The 16,312-nt window shown below is 40.1% G+C and overlaps 2 protein-coding genes across 7 annotated transcripts; one reads left to right on the top strand and one right to left on the bottom strand.

Moving 5' to 3' along the window:
* Window positions 1-167: 167 nt before the first annotated feature.
* Window positions 168-5,934, bottom strand: aida (axin interactor, dorsalization associated). Of its 2 annotated transcripts, XM_041064123.1 has the most exons (11): window positions 5,619-5,934; window positions 4,799-4,865; window positions 4,650-4,703; window positions 4,334-4,388; window positions 4,166-4,229; window positions 3,939-4,042; window positions 3,737-3,745; window positions 2,818-2,940; window positions 2,416-2,538; window positions 2,178-2,295; window positions 168-2,039 (listed from the first exon to the last, which is right to left on the bottom strand). In XM_041064123.1, the coding sequence occupies exons 1-11, from the start codon at window positions 5,723-5,725 to the stop codon at window positions 1,940-1,942; spliced, it is 924 nt and encodes a 307-aa protein (XP_040920057.1). In that variant the 5' UTR covers window positions 5,726-5,934; the 3' UTR covers window positions 168-1,939. The 2 variants fall into 2 exon arrangements, with proteins under 2 accessions (XP_040920057.1, XP_040920058.1); XM_041064124.1 differs by lacking the exon at window positions 3,737-3,745.
* An 862-nt stretch (window positions 5,935-6,796) lies between these two features.
* rnf8 (ring finger protein 8, E3 ubiquitin protein ligase) lies at window positions 6,797-16,269 on the top strand. 5 transcript variants are annotated; one of them, XR_005896458.1, is made up of 13 exons: window positions 6,797-7,017; window positions 7,246-7,374; window positions 8,420-8,868; window positions 9,166-9,373; window positions 10,273-10,335; window positions 10,477-10,566; window positions 10,652-10,759; window positions 10,883-11,087; window positions 11,319-11,354; window positions 12,770-12,981; window positions 13,704-13,903; window positions 14,823-15,087; window positions 16,133-16,269. XR_005896458.1 is itself a non-coding variant. In XM_041064559.1 (11 exons), the coding sequence occupies exons 1-10, from the start codon at window positions 6,895-6,897 to the stop codon at window positions 12,967-12,969; spliced, it is 1,611 nt and encodes a 536-aa protein (XP_040920493.1). In that variant the 5' UTR covers window positions 6,797-6,894; the 3' UTR covers window positions 12,970-12,981; window positions 14,823-14,839. The 5 variants fall into 5 exon arrangements, 4 of the variants coding, with proteins under 4 accessions (XP_040920493.1, XP_040920491.1, XP_040920490.1 ...); XM_041064559.1 differs by lacking the exons at window positions 13,704-13,903; window positions 16,133-16,269 and having other exon boundaries at window positions 14,823-14,839; XM_041064557.1 differs by lacking the exons at window positions 14,823-15,087; window positions 16,133-16,269 and having other exon boundaries at window positions 13,704-14,564.
* Window positions 16,270-16,312: the final 43 nt, after the last annotated feature.

The raw sequence follows: 16,312 nt of genomic DNA, 5'->3' as shown, positions 1-16,312 counted from the left end.
CTGCTAATAAGGAAGCATCATCCAAACAGTCCCATGTAGGCAGTTCATTCAGATATAACCGTATACATAAAACATTTGATCTGCAGAGTAACACTAGATTAAAAACCACTTCCAGGCAGATGATCTGTAATCCATCCAAAAAAATGCAAAAATTTCTGCTTGCTTAGAAAAAAAAAAAAAAAAAACTGGTGTTAAACATCTGAGCCTCAACCAAAGGCTCACACTGTTTACAGAATACACGTCCACAGCATGCAAACCATGCTGCATCCATTTTACTCTTTATGCATTCATTAAACTTTATGCAACAGTATTTAAACATTACATTCAATACATACTGAAGCATGAACACTGGCATGTATCAACTGTCAGAGTTATGGGGCGATTTAATTGCTACTGGGTCATGATCTTATTGACTCTGGGCTGAAACAAACACTCAGAATGTGAAAATCTGACATTTAACACAACAAATTTTGCAAGAAGTTTTAACAAAGGTCAACACAACCTTCAAGAATTATTACTCTAAAAATGCCAACTACCAGAACAAAATGTAGAGGCTTCTTGTTAAAGACACCTAATTTATATTTAACATAATTGTACCATGTAACATTGTGAATGCCACTGCTGCCACTTAACACTAAACCAGCATGGAGTCTGGAGCATGCCACCAATTATAGACTTTTTATTAATTTCTATTTTTTCTATTTTTCTTCATGGCTTTAATTTAAAGCCAGCTCCTGCCAACACATAGCTTTAAATTAATGCTCCATTAAAGGTATAGTCAGCAATTCACACAACAATAATCCAGCCAATCAGAAACACAGGACAAGGGAAAGAGGAAGAGGCCAGATATTGGAAAAGGGGCAGTTGGAGCAAACTCACAACCTAGCCTAGCTAACGTTAGTTATATTACTTGTTGTCTTGTTGTTTATATCATGATAAAATTTAGTGAATGCAGGTTAAAATTAAAGAAAGCACAAACTGGAACTAAATGTTAAAGTAGAAAACAAATTGTGAGATGGAATATATAAGTAACAGGAATAATAAAGTATAATTTAATAACCTTTTTTAAAATTAGCTTTGTTATTCCATTTTACAATTCAATTATTAATCATTGAGTGAGCTGCTTGGTGAATTGAATAATATTGTTATAATTACGCTTTTTATGTAATGCATAATTTAAATGCTAACTCAATTAAACAGTTTGTAATAGTGTTTTCAAATTCACTGATAAATTATTTCATTATAATTCTGGCACACTCGAGACTCCGTAAAGCATCCTGGACTATCACAGAATTCAAAAACGCACTTTCGGTGTCTTGATGAAGCAAACGAGCCACGTCCACTGTTTGCATGTTATTTATTCAGGGAATGGCTTTGCAAACTCTGCCCTGACTTCCCCAACATATCCACGTTTTTTGGCAAATATCGTTGCTTTTCATGTTTTGCCGAATATAACTTAAATCCAAGGTTCAATGTCCAACAACCCTATAAAGTCTTAAACTCCAATTAAGCACCTGCGGTGACTCGCACTGTGTCCCCGTTTCCCCAAAATCAGTGAGTTAAGGAAGACTAGAGATGAAGTGGTTTGACTGTTTCCACTACCGCTGCTGCAGCATGAAAACCCTGGATCTCCAGTGAGTCAAAACACTATTATTTTTGGAGAAGGGTTTCCTGCAAGAGAGGGGATATGCATTTGACAGCAAAATCAAAGAATATAAAAATGAAAAACTAATGTGGCTGTTTGAGCTGATGTGCCTAATGTTTGGCTCAGTTCCTCTTACTTTCTTCATATATTCAGGAAAACCAGGGGAGGAAAACATGACAGCGGCCTTGATTTAGTATTGCTAGATGAGATGAGGTGGAACACCACATTTTGCTGGATGTGGATGTGAGAGAGAGATTAAAAGAGGTTGCTGCAAAGTTCAAGGCGTGTTCCGACTTAGCTGTCCTTGTGTAATGTCTGATGAAGATGGAGATAAAGTGGTTTCTTTGTTAGAAGCTGCAGTTTCTTCCTCTTGAAGTCTGTGGGTTTCTTGTACCTGAAATTGAAGAAGGTACAGTGTGTGCTTCATGATGATCCAACAGACATGAGAGACTCCTATGAAATGTTTTTCATTAAAAAAAAAAAAAAAAAAAAAAGAAAAGAATAAGAAAAAGACATGCATCAGTTGACTCACAGTTCGATTACGATGGGTCCTGGCTTTATCTCGTCCATTTCCATGAAGGCAAAACATTTTGTGCTGGTAAACCTCTTTTTAGGTTTGTAGTGCTTGAATTCAAAGAAGATAGCTGCTCCTGGAAAAAGTTATAGCGCTGATTAAACTGTATGAACATCAGCAATTAATAAAACAGCCAGAACCATCTGACATGCAGTGAACCTGGGGTTTTTGGGGCCTCTGGAGGTTTGGGCCTTACCTTTTGGTAATTTCTCCACATGTCTCTGGATCTCTACATCCACACTGAAATGAATGTAGGTGTCCTCCTTCCTGGTGGCCACAGGGGTGTCCTGCACTGGGTTCAAATCAACACCGTTTAAATCTGCAGGGACAGAAAAAGAGGACACCCTATTTGGATAAAAGGCATTATATAAAGCTGTTTCAAAATATGTGAAGAGATTTTTTGGCACATTTTAAGATTTCAGTCCGCAGCTCAGAAGTGGGCTTTCTTTAAAAAGACAGTGAGAGAGAAGAGGAAGCTCCACAGCAGAGACAAAGGGTGTGGCTGTAATCTGAGACCAGAAGCTGTGGAGGTCTTCACTAACTGTTCACTTTAACCCAGACATAGTTCAAAAGTGTGGGGCCACTATGAGATCAATACCTTTAACACTAATGGTCATGTAGGGATCGATGCACTGCCCGGCGTCCTTCAAGCCGATTTTTTCAATCTTTATTGTAAGTAGTGTCATCCCCGGCTCTGAAGGTAACCGTGGCAACAAGGTACCTGTAAGGGACAAAGGTTGCAGGTGTTAACGGTTACCATAACAATGGACAGTGACACCACCTGGGACCATGGAGCGACCAATAACAGACAACGTTTTTAGATGCATGCTTTTAATCATTTGATGAAAGGCCTTAGTGTTAAGTTACCATTTAAAAATTTAAAATTAATCAGTTAGAAAGAGCTTAAATCCCACCACACTCCCTGGTTAGCATCTGTTCCACTAGCTTTCAGTTCTTACTGCATTTTAGTCCCTAACTTGATTTGCCAGTTTTGTTGTTGTTATTGTTGTCGTTGTTGTTTTTTTGTGCTGAAAACAGTTAATGACAAGAGATGTGAGACTGAACCAAAACAGTGTAGTTTTGGGCCGTAAAACCAAAATAATGAGCTAAAAGAGATGACAGCAGTGTGCGTCTGTGTGTCTGTCACCAAGGGCGACTCTTTTTTACATTACATGTAATTATTTGATCCATTGTTAATATGTACATATTGATTATAGAGCAGCTTTAATATAAATTGGAATTTCTTATTGTGCTCAGCTGTAAATTGTAAAATGGATTAAACAACCATCGCTTTATTGGGATTCAGTAACAACAACACCCGTGAGTCTTTTTAGGCATCAAATCCTTGTACCATTGTAGCTGTGGTGGTTGAGTGCTAATAGAATAATAGTTTGAACTTGAATGTTCGCTATTGACCTTGGAAGTAGCTGTTTGAATTCAGGTATCAAGCTGTAATAAAACATGTCTGTCGTGCAGTAGAGAACAAATTCGGACACCGTTCGTTGATAAAGCCGTACCTTGCGAAGCTGCAAATGAAGCAGGCAGGCAGGAATGAGCGATGAAGCCATGCACAGCACCGACAGAAAGAACAAAAAAAAAAAAAAAAAAAAAGACATACAGTCAAACATGCCCTCAAAAACGGGACAAAATGACACAACCAGGCAACCATCCCAAACAGTGGATGTGTCTGTAAAGTTGTTATTGGCAAACCGACAGTACCAGGGGCTCGTGGAGGGAAAGCCTCTGTTGAACCTGCTCCTGCTGCTGCATCCTCCTCCTCCTCCAGCTCCAGGTTCTCCTCCTCACCTGGAGCAAGGATTTTCCTAACAGAGAGAAATACAAAGTTTAAGCACTTTATTTACATTTACATTTACACCGAGCCTGACCTGTAGGGCTGTAACAAGTTAAAAAAAAATAACACAAGACAATAAGTGATGGATATTTACCTTAAGGGCACTGGCTGGACATCAAAAGGAAACTCTTTGTTATAGGTCAGTATATTTTTAATTACTGTTGACAAATGGAGAAAGTCAAGTGTAAGAGACATGGTCAGAATACTCAGGGGTGGCAAGAGTATTAACAAGGGGACTCTTAATTCCCAGTGAGGTACTTACTGGTTTCCAGTTTCTTCAGGTCCTCTAACTTGAAATCCTCCTTTGACTGTGTGCACTACAGAACAGAGGACAAAGGACACATTTAACATTATACATGACTTTAGAGGCATACAAACACAATAAAATAAAGGGAATTTGTTTCTTCCACACCAGTACAAACTTTTTTTTAGATAGCTAGTCAAAAATTTTCTTTGGCAGGTGGGGTTGTGCTGGTGGAGTTTGGACTCCCGACCACAGTAATTCTAAAACTGTGGATATGTTGCTGATCTGTGCACATCTGGCATATTGATACAAGCTCAGACAGAATGACACAAACCTGCAAACTGGCACTTCTCATCTCCAGGCATGTTGCAATCTTTCCTAAAGTTTTCTACAAAAAAAAAGATGGCAGGACAAGAAACACTTGTTAGTTTATACAAAGGACATGACTCTTCTGTCCACAGGTTAAGGAGATGTAATGATTACCTTCTGCTCCTCTGTGAAGTCTGACGAATTTGTTGACTGGACTTCTTTTTGCAGCTGTCTTGCTAGACTACATTAACCAATAAGAACACTGTTAGAAATGCACACACGCTGTACTATAAAAACTCCTGAGGATGCATGCAATATACAGTAACTGCAACGTCTATTTCTGCGCCCCCTTGCGGTCATGGAGATAATGTAAGCGTGTCCAGATTTTGTTATTAGTGCAATTTCAAATAACACATTAATTAGCTGGAAAAGCTGATGCCACCTTACAACAAAAGAAGACAGTTTTTTTCTTTTCTTTCTTTTTTTTGTCTGAAAGCAGGAAACATTCCTCACTAAACAGATGAAACCCACCCATAACAATGAGAGGGTGTGGCTGACTATTTCTCAATACTCTGAGGGATACTGGCCCATTTCTGCGCTGCATGACACATAATGAAACCCGATGCACGCAGCTTTGGGATGATTTTCCATGACAGGCTTGTGGACGGACTCTTCCCTCAACTCGGACTGGCGCTGAATGGGAGCTGGGATGCAACATGCACCCAGCGGCTCTGCTCCCTCTGCAACAACTGCCACATCACGTCATGGATGGGTCGGGTTTATTTACCGCTGTGAGAGCTGACTGACAGCTCAGAGGCTAACTTCTTGTGAAGCACCGTGCGCACACTGTCCCCTACCACACTGCCGCTACCTCCCTGCAGATTTAAGGACAGATTAAATTCAAAGGCGAGCAAAAGAAGCATGCCGCCCGCGCTGCGCTCAGGACAAACCGGCTGTGTGCAGAGCCAGGATACACATGTTGAATGCAACTTACATTTGGTACTCATCTATAGCCTCCACTAATTGTCCCCACGAGTCAAAGTCTGTGCCTTTCTTAAAACTGGCGTGCCATTTCTGAATAGTCTTGTTGACATCAGACATTTTGGCGGGGCGGGTACTCGCGGCGCTCTCAGGGCAGCATAGCCGAGGAGGAGATTCATCTACGGGGCTTCGGCGGCGGCGGCGTCGTCAGCCAGGTTATCTGCTGTCCAGAGGCGCACAGATGGACCGGTGACACCCCGACCAAGCCCAGTTTCTGCCTGCTCACCCTAATATCGCATCCGCAAGAGAAAGGAAGTCCCGCCTGGAGCTCGGGGTGCGCGCGTTTTGGGACGCGGGGTCGCCCGATTGAACGGCAACAGGATGTCTGAGGGATGGCCGTAAGCCGAGGTCTGTGCTACAAACGTGTTGACTACTGTGGTATTTAATTTAAAGGTCCAGTCTGAATTTTTTTCTCTGTATGCATTACACTGTAGTAGCTATGTTCACATACAGTTTTGTTTTTCATTGAGAGGAAAAAGGGATTTGTGACAATTGTTTTGCCAACTGAAAACGAATTGGCAACTATTTTGACTCTCAATTAAGTCAGAACATCCTGTCAAATTAATTTGTAAGAATTGTATTATTGTTTTTAATTGTGAAATACAGAAGGAATGTAGATAATGTGATTAACTTGATCATTTTTCTCCTTTAAACGTGAATTTAGACTCTAATTACAAGATAACAAAAAGCCTCAGTGATTTTTTAAAAGTTCTTTTCCATCTGGACGTGTTTTTTCACTCAGCTATCCAGTTTTCACTTGCACTGTTTAATTGCTTTGCTACTTTCGTTCAGTGAATGTTTTATTTCACATCTTGTGAACTCGTTTGTAAATTTTTGACCAAACATTAATAAAATGAGTGAAAGCATAAAACAATGAAACTGAGGGTCACAACATTTAATTCTCGAGCCCAGTGTCTGCCACTTCAGTTTGGATTAAAGCTGGTTTTATTTTATATATTTACACTGTTTTAGAGTAAGTCAAAAACACAGGCTCAATGAATAAATGTAAATAATCCAGTATCGTTTGGTTTTAAAATCAACGGAGTGGAAGACTAACGCAGCTCTGGCAACGCCTTTATTTTGAAAACAAACCAAAGGTCTTCCGGTTTTTCCCCGTCAATCTCTAGCTTGTCGCTGCTGGTGCGACGTTAGCAATGGCACTGAGGTCTACAACAACAGAGCAAGGGCTGTCTTTGAGGGCTTATTAGCCGCTGACAGAATGAGACAAGATGGATAATGTTGCGACGGATTGTCCTGCGGCCGAAGAGGATGAATGTTCGGATTCAGAGGTTTTATGTTTGATGAGAGTCGGAAGAAATTCGGAGTGGCTTCGCCTGTTCGAAAACACTGAGGTGCAGTTTGCTAATGCTAGCTAACTAGCTAAATTTACTTTTTACTATCCCTAAACCTTGCTCAGCTTCACTGTAGGTTCAGTTTTTTATATAAGACATATTCCAAACTCATAATTAATTTGTTTAGTTCTCTTTAGCTTTTCGTTTTCGAAGCGTATGTGTATGTCTTAGCGAGTTAAATAGCTGCACAGTGGATGGCTAACTCGCTGTTTGTTTTTGACTGTCCAGATCACCATCGGACGTGGTGTGGATGTAACCTACCAGCTGCTGTCTGCAAGTTGTCCTCTCATGATCTCCAGACTGCACTGTACTTTCAAGCAGAGGGAGGATGGCCAGTGGACAGTGACAGACAAGAAGGTTTTATTTGTTCAATTAATTAATCGTTTTGTGTATGAAGGGCCAGTGAATAGTGAAAATAAATAAATAAAAATGCCCACTACAATTTCCCACAGATCAAGGTGAATTAATTGACTAATTTTTGCAGCACTAGTTGTTTCTGAATGTTGTCCTACAGAGAAGTTCCCTCACTCTGGACATTGCATTAGTAACATTTGAAAAGACACAAACAGTTCTTGTATCCTACAGTCAGGTAACACAAAACAGGTGTTCTCTATGCCTGCTGAACTGATCACAAAAGTCTACAAAACAAGCCTCATAATAGATGACTGCAGTGTATACAGTGTATTATAATCTTTTCATTATAAATTTATAATGAAAAGAAAAACACTTATGTGATTTTGAAAAATGACTTGCAAAGCAATATGACACGTTTTAAATCCAAAGCCATCGCACATTTATCTGCTGTCACATAGACGCACAATGAAACACTAAGCACATGTCAAACTGATAACCACTGATTATATAAGCCTGATAAACTTTTACAATTATTATTAAGCAACTAGAAGCATATAGTAACAGTATTAGTCCACAGTTTTAACCACATAGCTAGATGCTAATAGTTAGTTCTACACTCTGACCTGAAAGAGAGGCTTTCTTTTCAGGAGATTTTCTATCTTATTTTTGCATTTATTTATGTTTTGACCTGTTGCTACCCTCTGCCTGCACACAATGATGTCACTCAGAAACCTGCCTATACATTTACATTATATGTGAAGCTCTACAGCCACTGTAATGAGTGGGTTGTGTGATATATGTGATCAAGGTGTGAAAACAAAACGGTGACTTGAAAAATCACAAATACATTTATTGACCTTGCACCTGGACAAAGGGGCATTCCAAACACATGCATTTTCATCTAAACCTTTTGTTTGAGCGTCCACTGGAAACAAATTTGTATCTTAATTTGAGTCAGTCCTATTTTTAAATCTAGTGGCATGCTCTTTATGTTCTTTTTATATGAATATTAGCAGCTAATAAAACACAGCGTGCCTTTTGTTCTCAGAGTCTCAACGGCGTGCGGGTGAATGGAAACCGGATTCCTGCTGAAGAAGCCCATCAGCTCAGGCTCGGAGACTCCATACAACTTGGGGTTCCTGTAATTGGAACCAAAGTGGAGTTTGAATACATCCTTGTACAGCGGCCCCTCAAAGACATTAAACGCTACCTTGCAAAGGGACACAAAGAGAGTGCAAAAGCAGCTCATGTTTCCAAGAAGCCCAAGAGGAAGTTGTCTGTGGAAGAAGTCGAGCCGTCTACCTCTAAGCCCAAGCTCTACCGCTCCTCCAATGCAGACAAGTCATTTGCAAAGCCCTGCCCTCTGTCTCAAGTGAAACATCAGCAGAGGCTCAGTCACACCCAGGCGGAGGAAACTGGGCCTAGCAGACTAGTCCAGGAAGTAGACCGACCCTCCGATGGCTCCAGCAATCCCTGTGACCTGGACAACTTGCAGATGTAAGCCCCAGTTTATGCCACTCATGTGTTATTGCATTTGAGTCACAGTGCTAAGCAAGGATTGTTTTGACTCTAAACTTAATTTTATAATGATAGCATCAGATGACTTATCTCCATGCTTGAACTGTGTGCCACAAGAAAAATATAAACATATTATTACTTAGGACATGTACACACTATCACATTCCTTTGTCTTACAACCAGTGAGCTAAAGATACAAGATCAAGTCCATCTGTTTTGTTTTTTTTTGTTGTTGTTGTTTTTTTTTTTTCATTTTTCATTTTTTTATTTTGGCAGGTACAGCCAGAACATCCTGTTGCTGAGGGAGCGGGTGGACGACACTCAGAGGCAGGTAGCTTCTTTGGAGGGCGAGCCCCAGCAGGCCGACCCTCTCAGAGAGGAGCAGGTCAGGGAGCTGCAGGGTCAGTTGGAGACACTCAGAGCCAAAATGCACCAGATGGAAACCTTAGAGAAATCCTTCAGCGAAACTAAGAGGCAGCTAGAGGTGAGAGGTTGCTCCAGTAGATGCTTTTACATGTGGAGTATGTGTCACCAAAAGCTGTGTTTCTGTTACTGACTCAATAATGGGTTAATTTGGCATCATGTTTGTCTATTAATGATATGCAAACTAACTATTGATCATTAAAGAATTAATGTAGATGAAAAAAAATACAGAAAAATACAGACAAGTTAAAAGTGAATAAATATTGTCATGAACATTCAAACGGTCTTTTCACCCATATAAAAGAAAAGAATTATGTTTTTCCACTTAACCCCACTTAACCATGTACACAGTGTAAGTTTCATATGCTAAGATTTGAAAGTTTTATGTCATCAGATGTACTTTTTAGCTGCTTTGATCAGCACACATGAAACTTAGTTTGAGTCCACTGCATGTGGGTGGAGACAAACATTTTAGAAGAGGGTTTATATCTTGAAACCTTGGCACGTAACACTGAAACTTGGCTCGGCTAAACAGCTTCTGCAGTAAGAGGGAAAATATGCATTTGGTGATTTCAGTGAACTGACCCTCTAACAGTTCGGAACCTCAGAAAACTTTTTTTTTTTCCATTCATGTGATGAATTAATTCTTGTGAATATCATCATGGAACATTCACAGAAACAGTTTTTTGACGCCAAACACCCAGAAATTGCAGACGTTTGTTGATGTCAAACTTCCTTAACAGAAATGTTACATAACATTTAGAGAGAAGACTGCATGTGTGTACAGTAACGCTCGTCTTTTTCTTGCCCCATAACTATGGCCTAAAATTTCTGTTCTGTTTGTGGTGTGGGCTGACAAGAAATGAAAAAAATCTTTCAGTACACTATATTATGACGTGGACGCACACAGTGTATATTCACTATAGTACATAATGACAGTGTTACTTTCTATGTGCTTAGGCCCAGAAAACGCAGCAACAAGAGGAGCTTTTGAAAAAACAGCTGGAAGAGGCCTTGCAAGAGGTGTGTAGCTTGTATTTATAGTTTCAGAAACACAAATACAAAGCAGACACATTTATACAACATTTATACTGTAAAAATGTGATTTTTGAACATATTAAAATTGAATGCTTTAGAGTGCTAAACTGTTAACATCATCCACAGCAAAAGAAAGTAATAGACGAACTTGCCGTTTCTCGCCAAGGCTTCGAAGAGGTTCTCTTAGCCAAAAACAAAGAGCTGGAAGTGACAAAGGTTTGACTATATTCATTTAACATTGGTCTATTAGTTTGACACAGCATTGCCCGAGCTTCATTCATTTATGTATTTATTTCTGCAGGAAGAGAAAGAAAAGGCGAGGGCCCAAAAAGAGGAAGTAGTTACACAAGTGACTGAAGTTCTGGAGAACGAGCTTCAATGCATCATCTGCTCCGAGCTCTTCATTGAGGTAGTGTTGATAGACTTCACGAATGTTTTTTGCTTGGTCAGTTTTGGCTGAGTACTCCCCAGAAGCGACATGCTCATCCTACTTTACACTTAGCTTTGTAATCTGTATTATTGTCCTGTACAGGCAGTCATCCTAAACTGCGCCCACAGCTTCTGCTGCTACTGCATCAAGCAGTGGCGCAAAAAGAGAGATGTGTGTCCCATCTGCCAGCAGGCCATCCAGTCTCAGACCCGCTGTCTGGCGCTGGACAACTGCATCGACCGCATGGTGGAAAACCTGAGCCTGGATATGAAGGCGTGGCGCCAGACCCTCATCACTGAGAGGAAAGGTGAGAGGTGCGTTACCAACATCATCTCTAGTATCCTACAATTAATACAGTCAGAGACCTAGGCATTTTATTTTTATTCATTTTAAAGAGTAACATGAACAGGACATATAAGACACATGAGAAAGAATACAAGTTAGTTTACTGTATTTTAATGGTTACTTTCCTGGTTCTTACGTAAAATATTTTTATAACAAATTGTTCAAATTTTTTTTTTTTTTTTTGTAATTTCAGACAAGCAAGCTTGTGACCATGATGCCATCAGATCAGGTCAGTGCCTTTGAATTCTTTGGGCAGAAACGTGTCAGTCTGATCATTCAACAGGAAGAAGTGCAGTGATATATCATCCTTTTGGGGGATGCATTTTGAAACAGCTTATTTTTCTCAGATGTTGTCTCATTCATTCATTTCACAAGTACTTAGAAGTACCTTGGTTTACTTGTTTTTTTTTTTTTTTTAATCATTTTTGCCTAGCCCCATACCTGCAGCAGTTATATTATGTTTCCAGTGGGTTTTCCTGTTTGTCTTTGTGATTAACTCTGAGGACTCGCCCTCAGATTTCACATAAAACTACAGTATGTGATAGTGACACGGCCCCCTCATACACATGGATGACACATCAATATCTGACGAGCAGTAAAGCCCTTACTGGCAATGGTGTGCGATGCTACATTCATCAGATCAAATGACAGTAGAGCTCTGACATGTCTGGGTGAGCTCGGTGACTAATGTTCCTCTAACCTTCAGCAGTAACCGCTGAAGTGTCCTTGAGCAAAGTGCTCAGCCCTCAGCTGGTGTGGTGAAGCTGCTCGGAGGCTCTCCAGCTGTAAAAGAAATGTGGTGTTCAAGGTGTTTAAAGAGCAATTACACCCACTGCCTCAGCCTATGTCTGTGTGCTGCGTGATTTTCAGAAATGCTTGGTGGCGTGAGTAGTGGTGGGGGTGGGTCATCCAGAATGTTGAGCAGAGTGAAAATAGCAAACACAAGGTGGCAGTAGAGTGGGACTGATTTGTCTTTTCTCTCTGTTGTGTTTTGTTTTATAAATGCTCAAACAACAACAGAACATAAACAGATATAGATAAAGAAAGTAGCACTGAACATTGGTGGTATTTAAAAATTTGCATTCATCCCCCAAAAAAGCACAGAGGGGGAAAAATAGCATGCATGTCCTGCACTTACACTCAGTATTATTGATCAGAATACAGAAAAAAAAGTTCAGTTGTGAGTGGGTAAAATTTGTTATTATTGCACCTTTCAAAACCACAGAGAGCTTCAGACAAACACATACACTGTTGTACAATACAGCAGTTTCAAGAAGTGGTCAAACAAAGAGAATTAAAATACAAACAATATGAAACTAATGAATCAAAAGCCTTAAATGTGTCACATGACAAACTGTGAGACACAGGAAGATTTGATCTGAATTTAGTTTTTTGGGTTTTTTTTGCTGTTTTTTTTTACCCAGACTCCTCTGACTTAGCAACCAAATGCTTGAGAACTACCCAGATGTTTGGGAAAGGGAAAAACATTTTTTCCCCCCAGTATTACATCTTAATTTTTAAACCACATGTTGTAGTTTAAACCAGTCAAAACGTCACAAGTGATATAAAGCTTCTGCTTTTTCAAAGTGTTTACAAAGAGAAACTAGAAAGTCTCACTGTGTATTTTTTCTCTACTTTCAACAGCTAACTCTGCAGCTGCGGAGGTGATGGTGATCCACGATGACGACAGTAGCTGGAGCAGCGAAAGTGACAGCAGCATGGAGTCCATAGATAGCAGCCTGAGCTCTGTAGTCTCTGTGGACACAGACAGCAGCATCCACTTGGACTCCAGTTCTCCCTACAGTGGTTACTCTGATGAAAGTGTTGACGAGTTTGAGGATTAGCTCTGTTCTCCGGTGGGTTGTAATGTGAATTGGACTTTTTTGGTGTTGATGTTTGCATTTCCTTGGAATGATCCTGGGACCTTTAAGATAGTACGCAAAACTTGGTCTCATCATGAGTCCAGTAACTAGATTCAGCTAAGATTTCAGTTTTTCTTTTTGTAAAATGATAAGTTGTCTTATGGTCTTTATTTTCAGCAAAAGGAATAAAGTTTCTGCCTATGCATTTTCATGGTCATATGCTGTTTATGTTTTGATGCACATATAGACCTTGTACAAGCACTGATTCATTATGTTTATGGTTATAAGGTGGTAGTAAACTTTGTGCAGTAAGAGTTATCATCTAAACTGTCCAAATAATAGAAATGTTCTTTGATGATCCCTGATTTCATAAGCCGTGATGGTTGAAAGCATGGAGTTTTATCAGAGAGACAGAGGAAGGCAGGCAGAAATCATAGATACAAAAGCACCAGTGCTTTTGTTTTTAGCCGTGCTACCAGCAGAGCTGGTGATCTGTTGGTCAGTCGATCACTTTGGCCCAGACTGAAATATTTCAACAACCATTAGATTAATTTAGAAGAAATTCTAGGACCAACCTGCAAAGTCTAATGTTTCAACTGAAAAAAAAAATGTTCCAACTGTATTCAACAACTGTGTCCTGAAACATAGCCTAACCCACTGCATCACCAGAAAGGGTAACTTTTTTTTTTTTCATTGTTATTATATGCTCTCCATAGAGATGCCCTGCTTTCCATTCATCGACATGCCCCCCTGGGAGCTGCCTGCCTGGCACACAAGCCGTAGCACTTTGTTGAAAAGCTCCAGGGCTGCAGAAAAGGAGGAGTGTTAATCGCTCCCATTGGCATCACTCCAGAGTTGACCTCAGCTCTCACTGGCCCTGACTTACATAAAACAAACAACTGAATGACGTCATAAGGTGGTGTGACAAATTAGTTTACACTATGTTCACTAGTAAGAGAAGGCTCAGGTTTTATTTTTTGTATAGCTACTTGTCTTAGGCCTTTACATCTAGAAATAGTATGCAATGCAGCAGTAATTTTAATGTAAAATACACCAAGGGCACCATTTCAAAAAGATTTGTAAATTTTTAAATAGTATCCTGAAAAGTTATTGGCATAGCTGCTGAGAAATATGGGCCAGAGATCACATTTAAATCATACATAAACAGCCACTGCTGAGCACAGAGTGGGTGTCACATTCAAAAATAGATTTTCATCCTGGAACTCTTCATTTTGCTAAATCCTTACATCTTTTGGTAATTACACACTTGCTGAGTCGCATAGCAACTAATGCAACACCTCCTTGGGCTCTGAGAGCAAATGGATGTGTGATGGCACCGGCCTGTAACAGTGAGGCAGAGGGTAATGCACTCAGGCATCACACTGTAGATAGACAGTGTTGGTGCTGTAGCTGTTTGTGCTTCTGTTAGGGGCTCCACCGGAGGACTGACCGCTTTAATTGTGCCATAAATAATCACTGCATGTATTCAATACTCCAATACCAAGTCTGCTATTCATGTGAAACACCCTTCACTTAGAAAGATGTGTGAGCCAATATCCTGATGCAGCTCATTTTTTTGACATCTTTTTTTTTTTTTTTTAGTAGGAAACTTCCCATTATTTTTCTAGTTGAGCACAGGTATCAGTTACTTTATAGGGAAATTTCAGGAAACTATGCAACTCATAAAATGTTGCTAGTTATTTTATTACTTTTATCTTGTGAGACAAAAGCAGTTTACGTTTCTTTTAATCAGTCTCACATACTGTTTGTCATCTGAGTCGTGCAAACTCATGCCAAAATAATCAGTAAACCTGTGCAGTTCTTGTTCGGTGCAGATGCAGCAACACCCAACGCCGTGAATCATCCAACACAGCCTCTTCCAAGAGTGCACGGGAACAGCAGCTCACAGAGCGAGTTTGCCTCCTGTGCCGTGGAGGGCTGATGTCACGCCAGTCCATTAAAGCTGGAGTACGAGGGAAGCGTGTGTCTGTCAGACCGTATTACATAAGGACGACAGTGATGGACCGCCTCTGGGCTACAGTTGGAGCCTCTTATTCCTCCGACCGACCCTTCATCCGACTCCTGGAGCAACCTCATGATGTCAGTAAAAGCCATCTCTCTCTCAAACACTCTCTCTCAAACACTCTCTCTCTCTCTCTCTCTCTCTCTCTCTCTCTCTCTCTCTCTCTCTCTCTCTCCACATGGATACAGAGTTTGTCTTGCTGCATCATGTACCTGAATGTGTGACCATGTGAAAATCTTACCCAGATTATTACATAATTAACAAGAGCCAGAGCTGAAACTATTAGTCGCTTAAATCAGCAGACAGAAAATTAATCTGCGACTATCGAAATAGCTTTTCTGAGGCAAAATTCACAAACATTCACACACACGAGGGTAAACAAATAATCTTAATTTTTAGACTGGTGGCAGCAATCCGAATGCATCACTTTGGCCTCTTTTGATATCACTGGAGTCTATAGATAATTTTCTAACGCATTCTCCCACACCCATACAGATAGTGTTTGTTGCTATAAAACAGCACGCAGTATTTATCAAAATGTGAGTGATTTTTTTTTTTTTTTACTCTTTGGCTGACAGTTGTATAGTATAATTTGGCTTGTGTGTTTTGCCCCCTGCTTGCAAACTGTGTCTGCCATTGAGGGCAGTCATTGAGAAAAATAAGCCCACTCAGAGTGGTGCGGTGCCACAGCATGTCAGGAAAGGCAGATCCAAGAAAAAGAGCTATACAAAACTCAAGCATGTGAACATTCTCCGTATATTTTGCTCCACCTATACAATATCCTGCTACTGCAGATGATAGTATGACACCAAAAATCTGGATTGCATCCATCTCAGGTCAGGAAATGGATGCAATCCAAACTTTGAAAAAAAAAAAAAGCCGAGGCTGTAAATGATGTAATTTTATTTATCTCTCAACTTAAAAGTAAAAAGAACTTTAATTTAGTTCAGAGTTGCTTTACAGCAGATTTGTTTGTGGGATAGGGAAGGATATATACACTGTAGTTTTCACATTTTTCTTTATATACTGATTTCTCCCCTCCTACACTGTAGCTGTGCACCTGCTTTGTTGTGTTGTTTGCAAGATAGATGGACTCACTCCAGCATGCTCTTATCCAAAAAGCCCATGGTCCATATCCGTGGTCCATCTGCCAGCTTTAGAGAATCCAAACGTTCTTCACAGCATGATCATACTGAAGACTGCAGCAGCTCCAGCAAACAGCCTCCTGCAACACTGATTTCACACAGACCTAAAAACACACTCACTCTGCACTCAAATAAAGGTTTGCCTTTTAAATCCTAG

Source organism: Toxotes jaculatrix, chromosome 19 (genome assembly GCF_017976425.1).
Source record: "Toxotes jaculatrix isolate fToxJac2 chromosome 19, fToxJac2.pri, whole genome shotgun sequence".
In the NCBI taxonomy this organism is placed as follows: domain Eukaryota; kingdom Metazoa; phylum Chordata; class Actinopteri; family Toxotidae; genus Toxotes; species Toxotes jaculatrix.
This window is presented reverse-complemented; position numbering and strand designations above follow the sequence as displayed.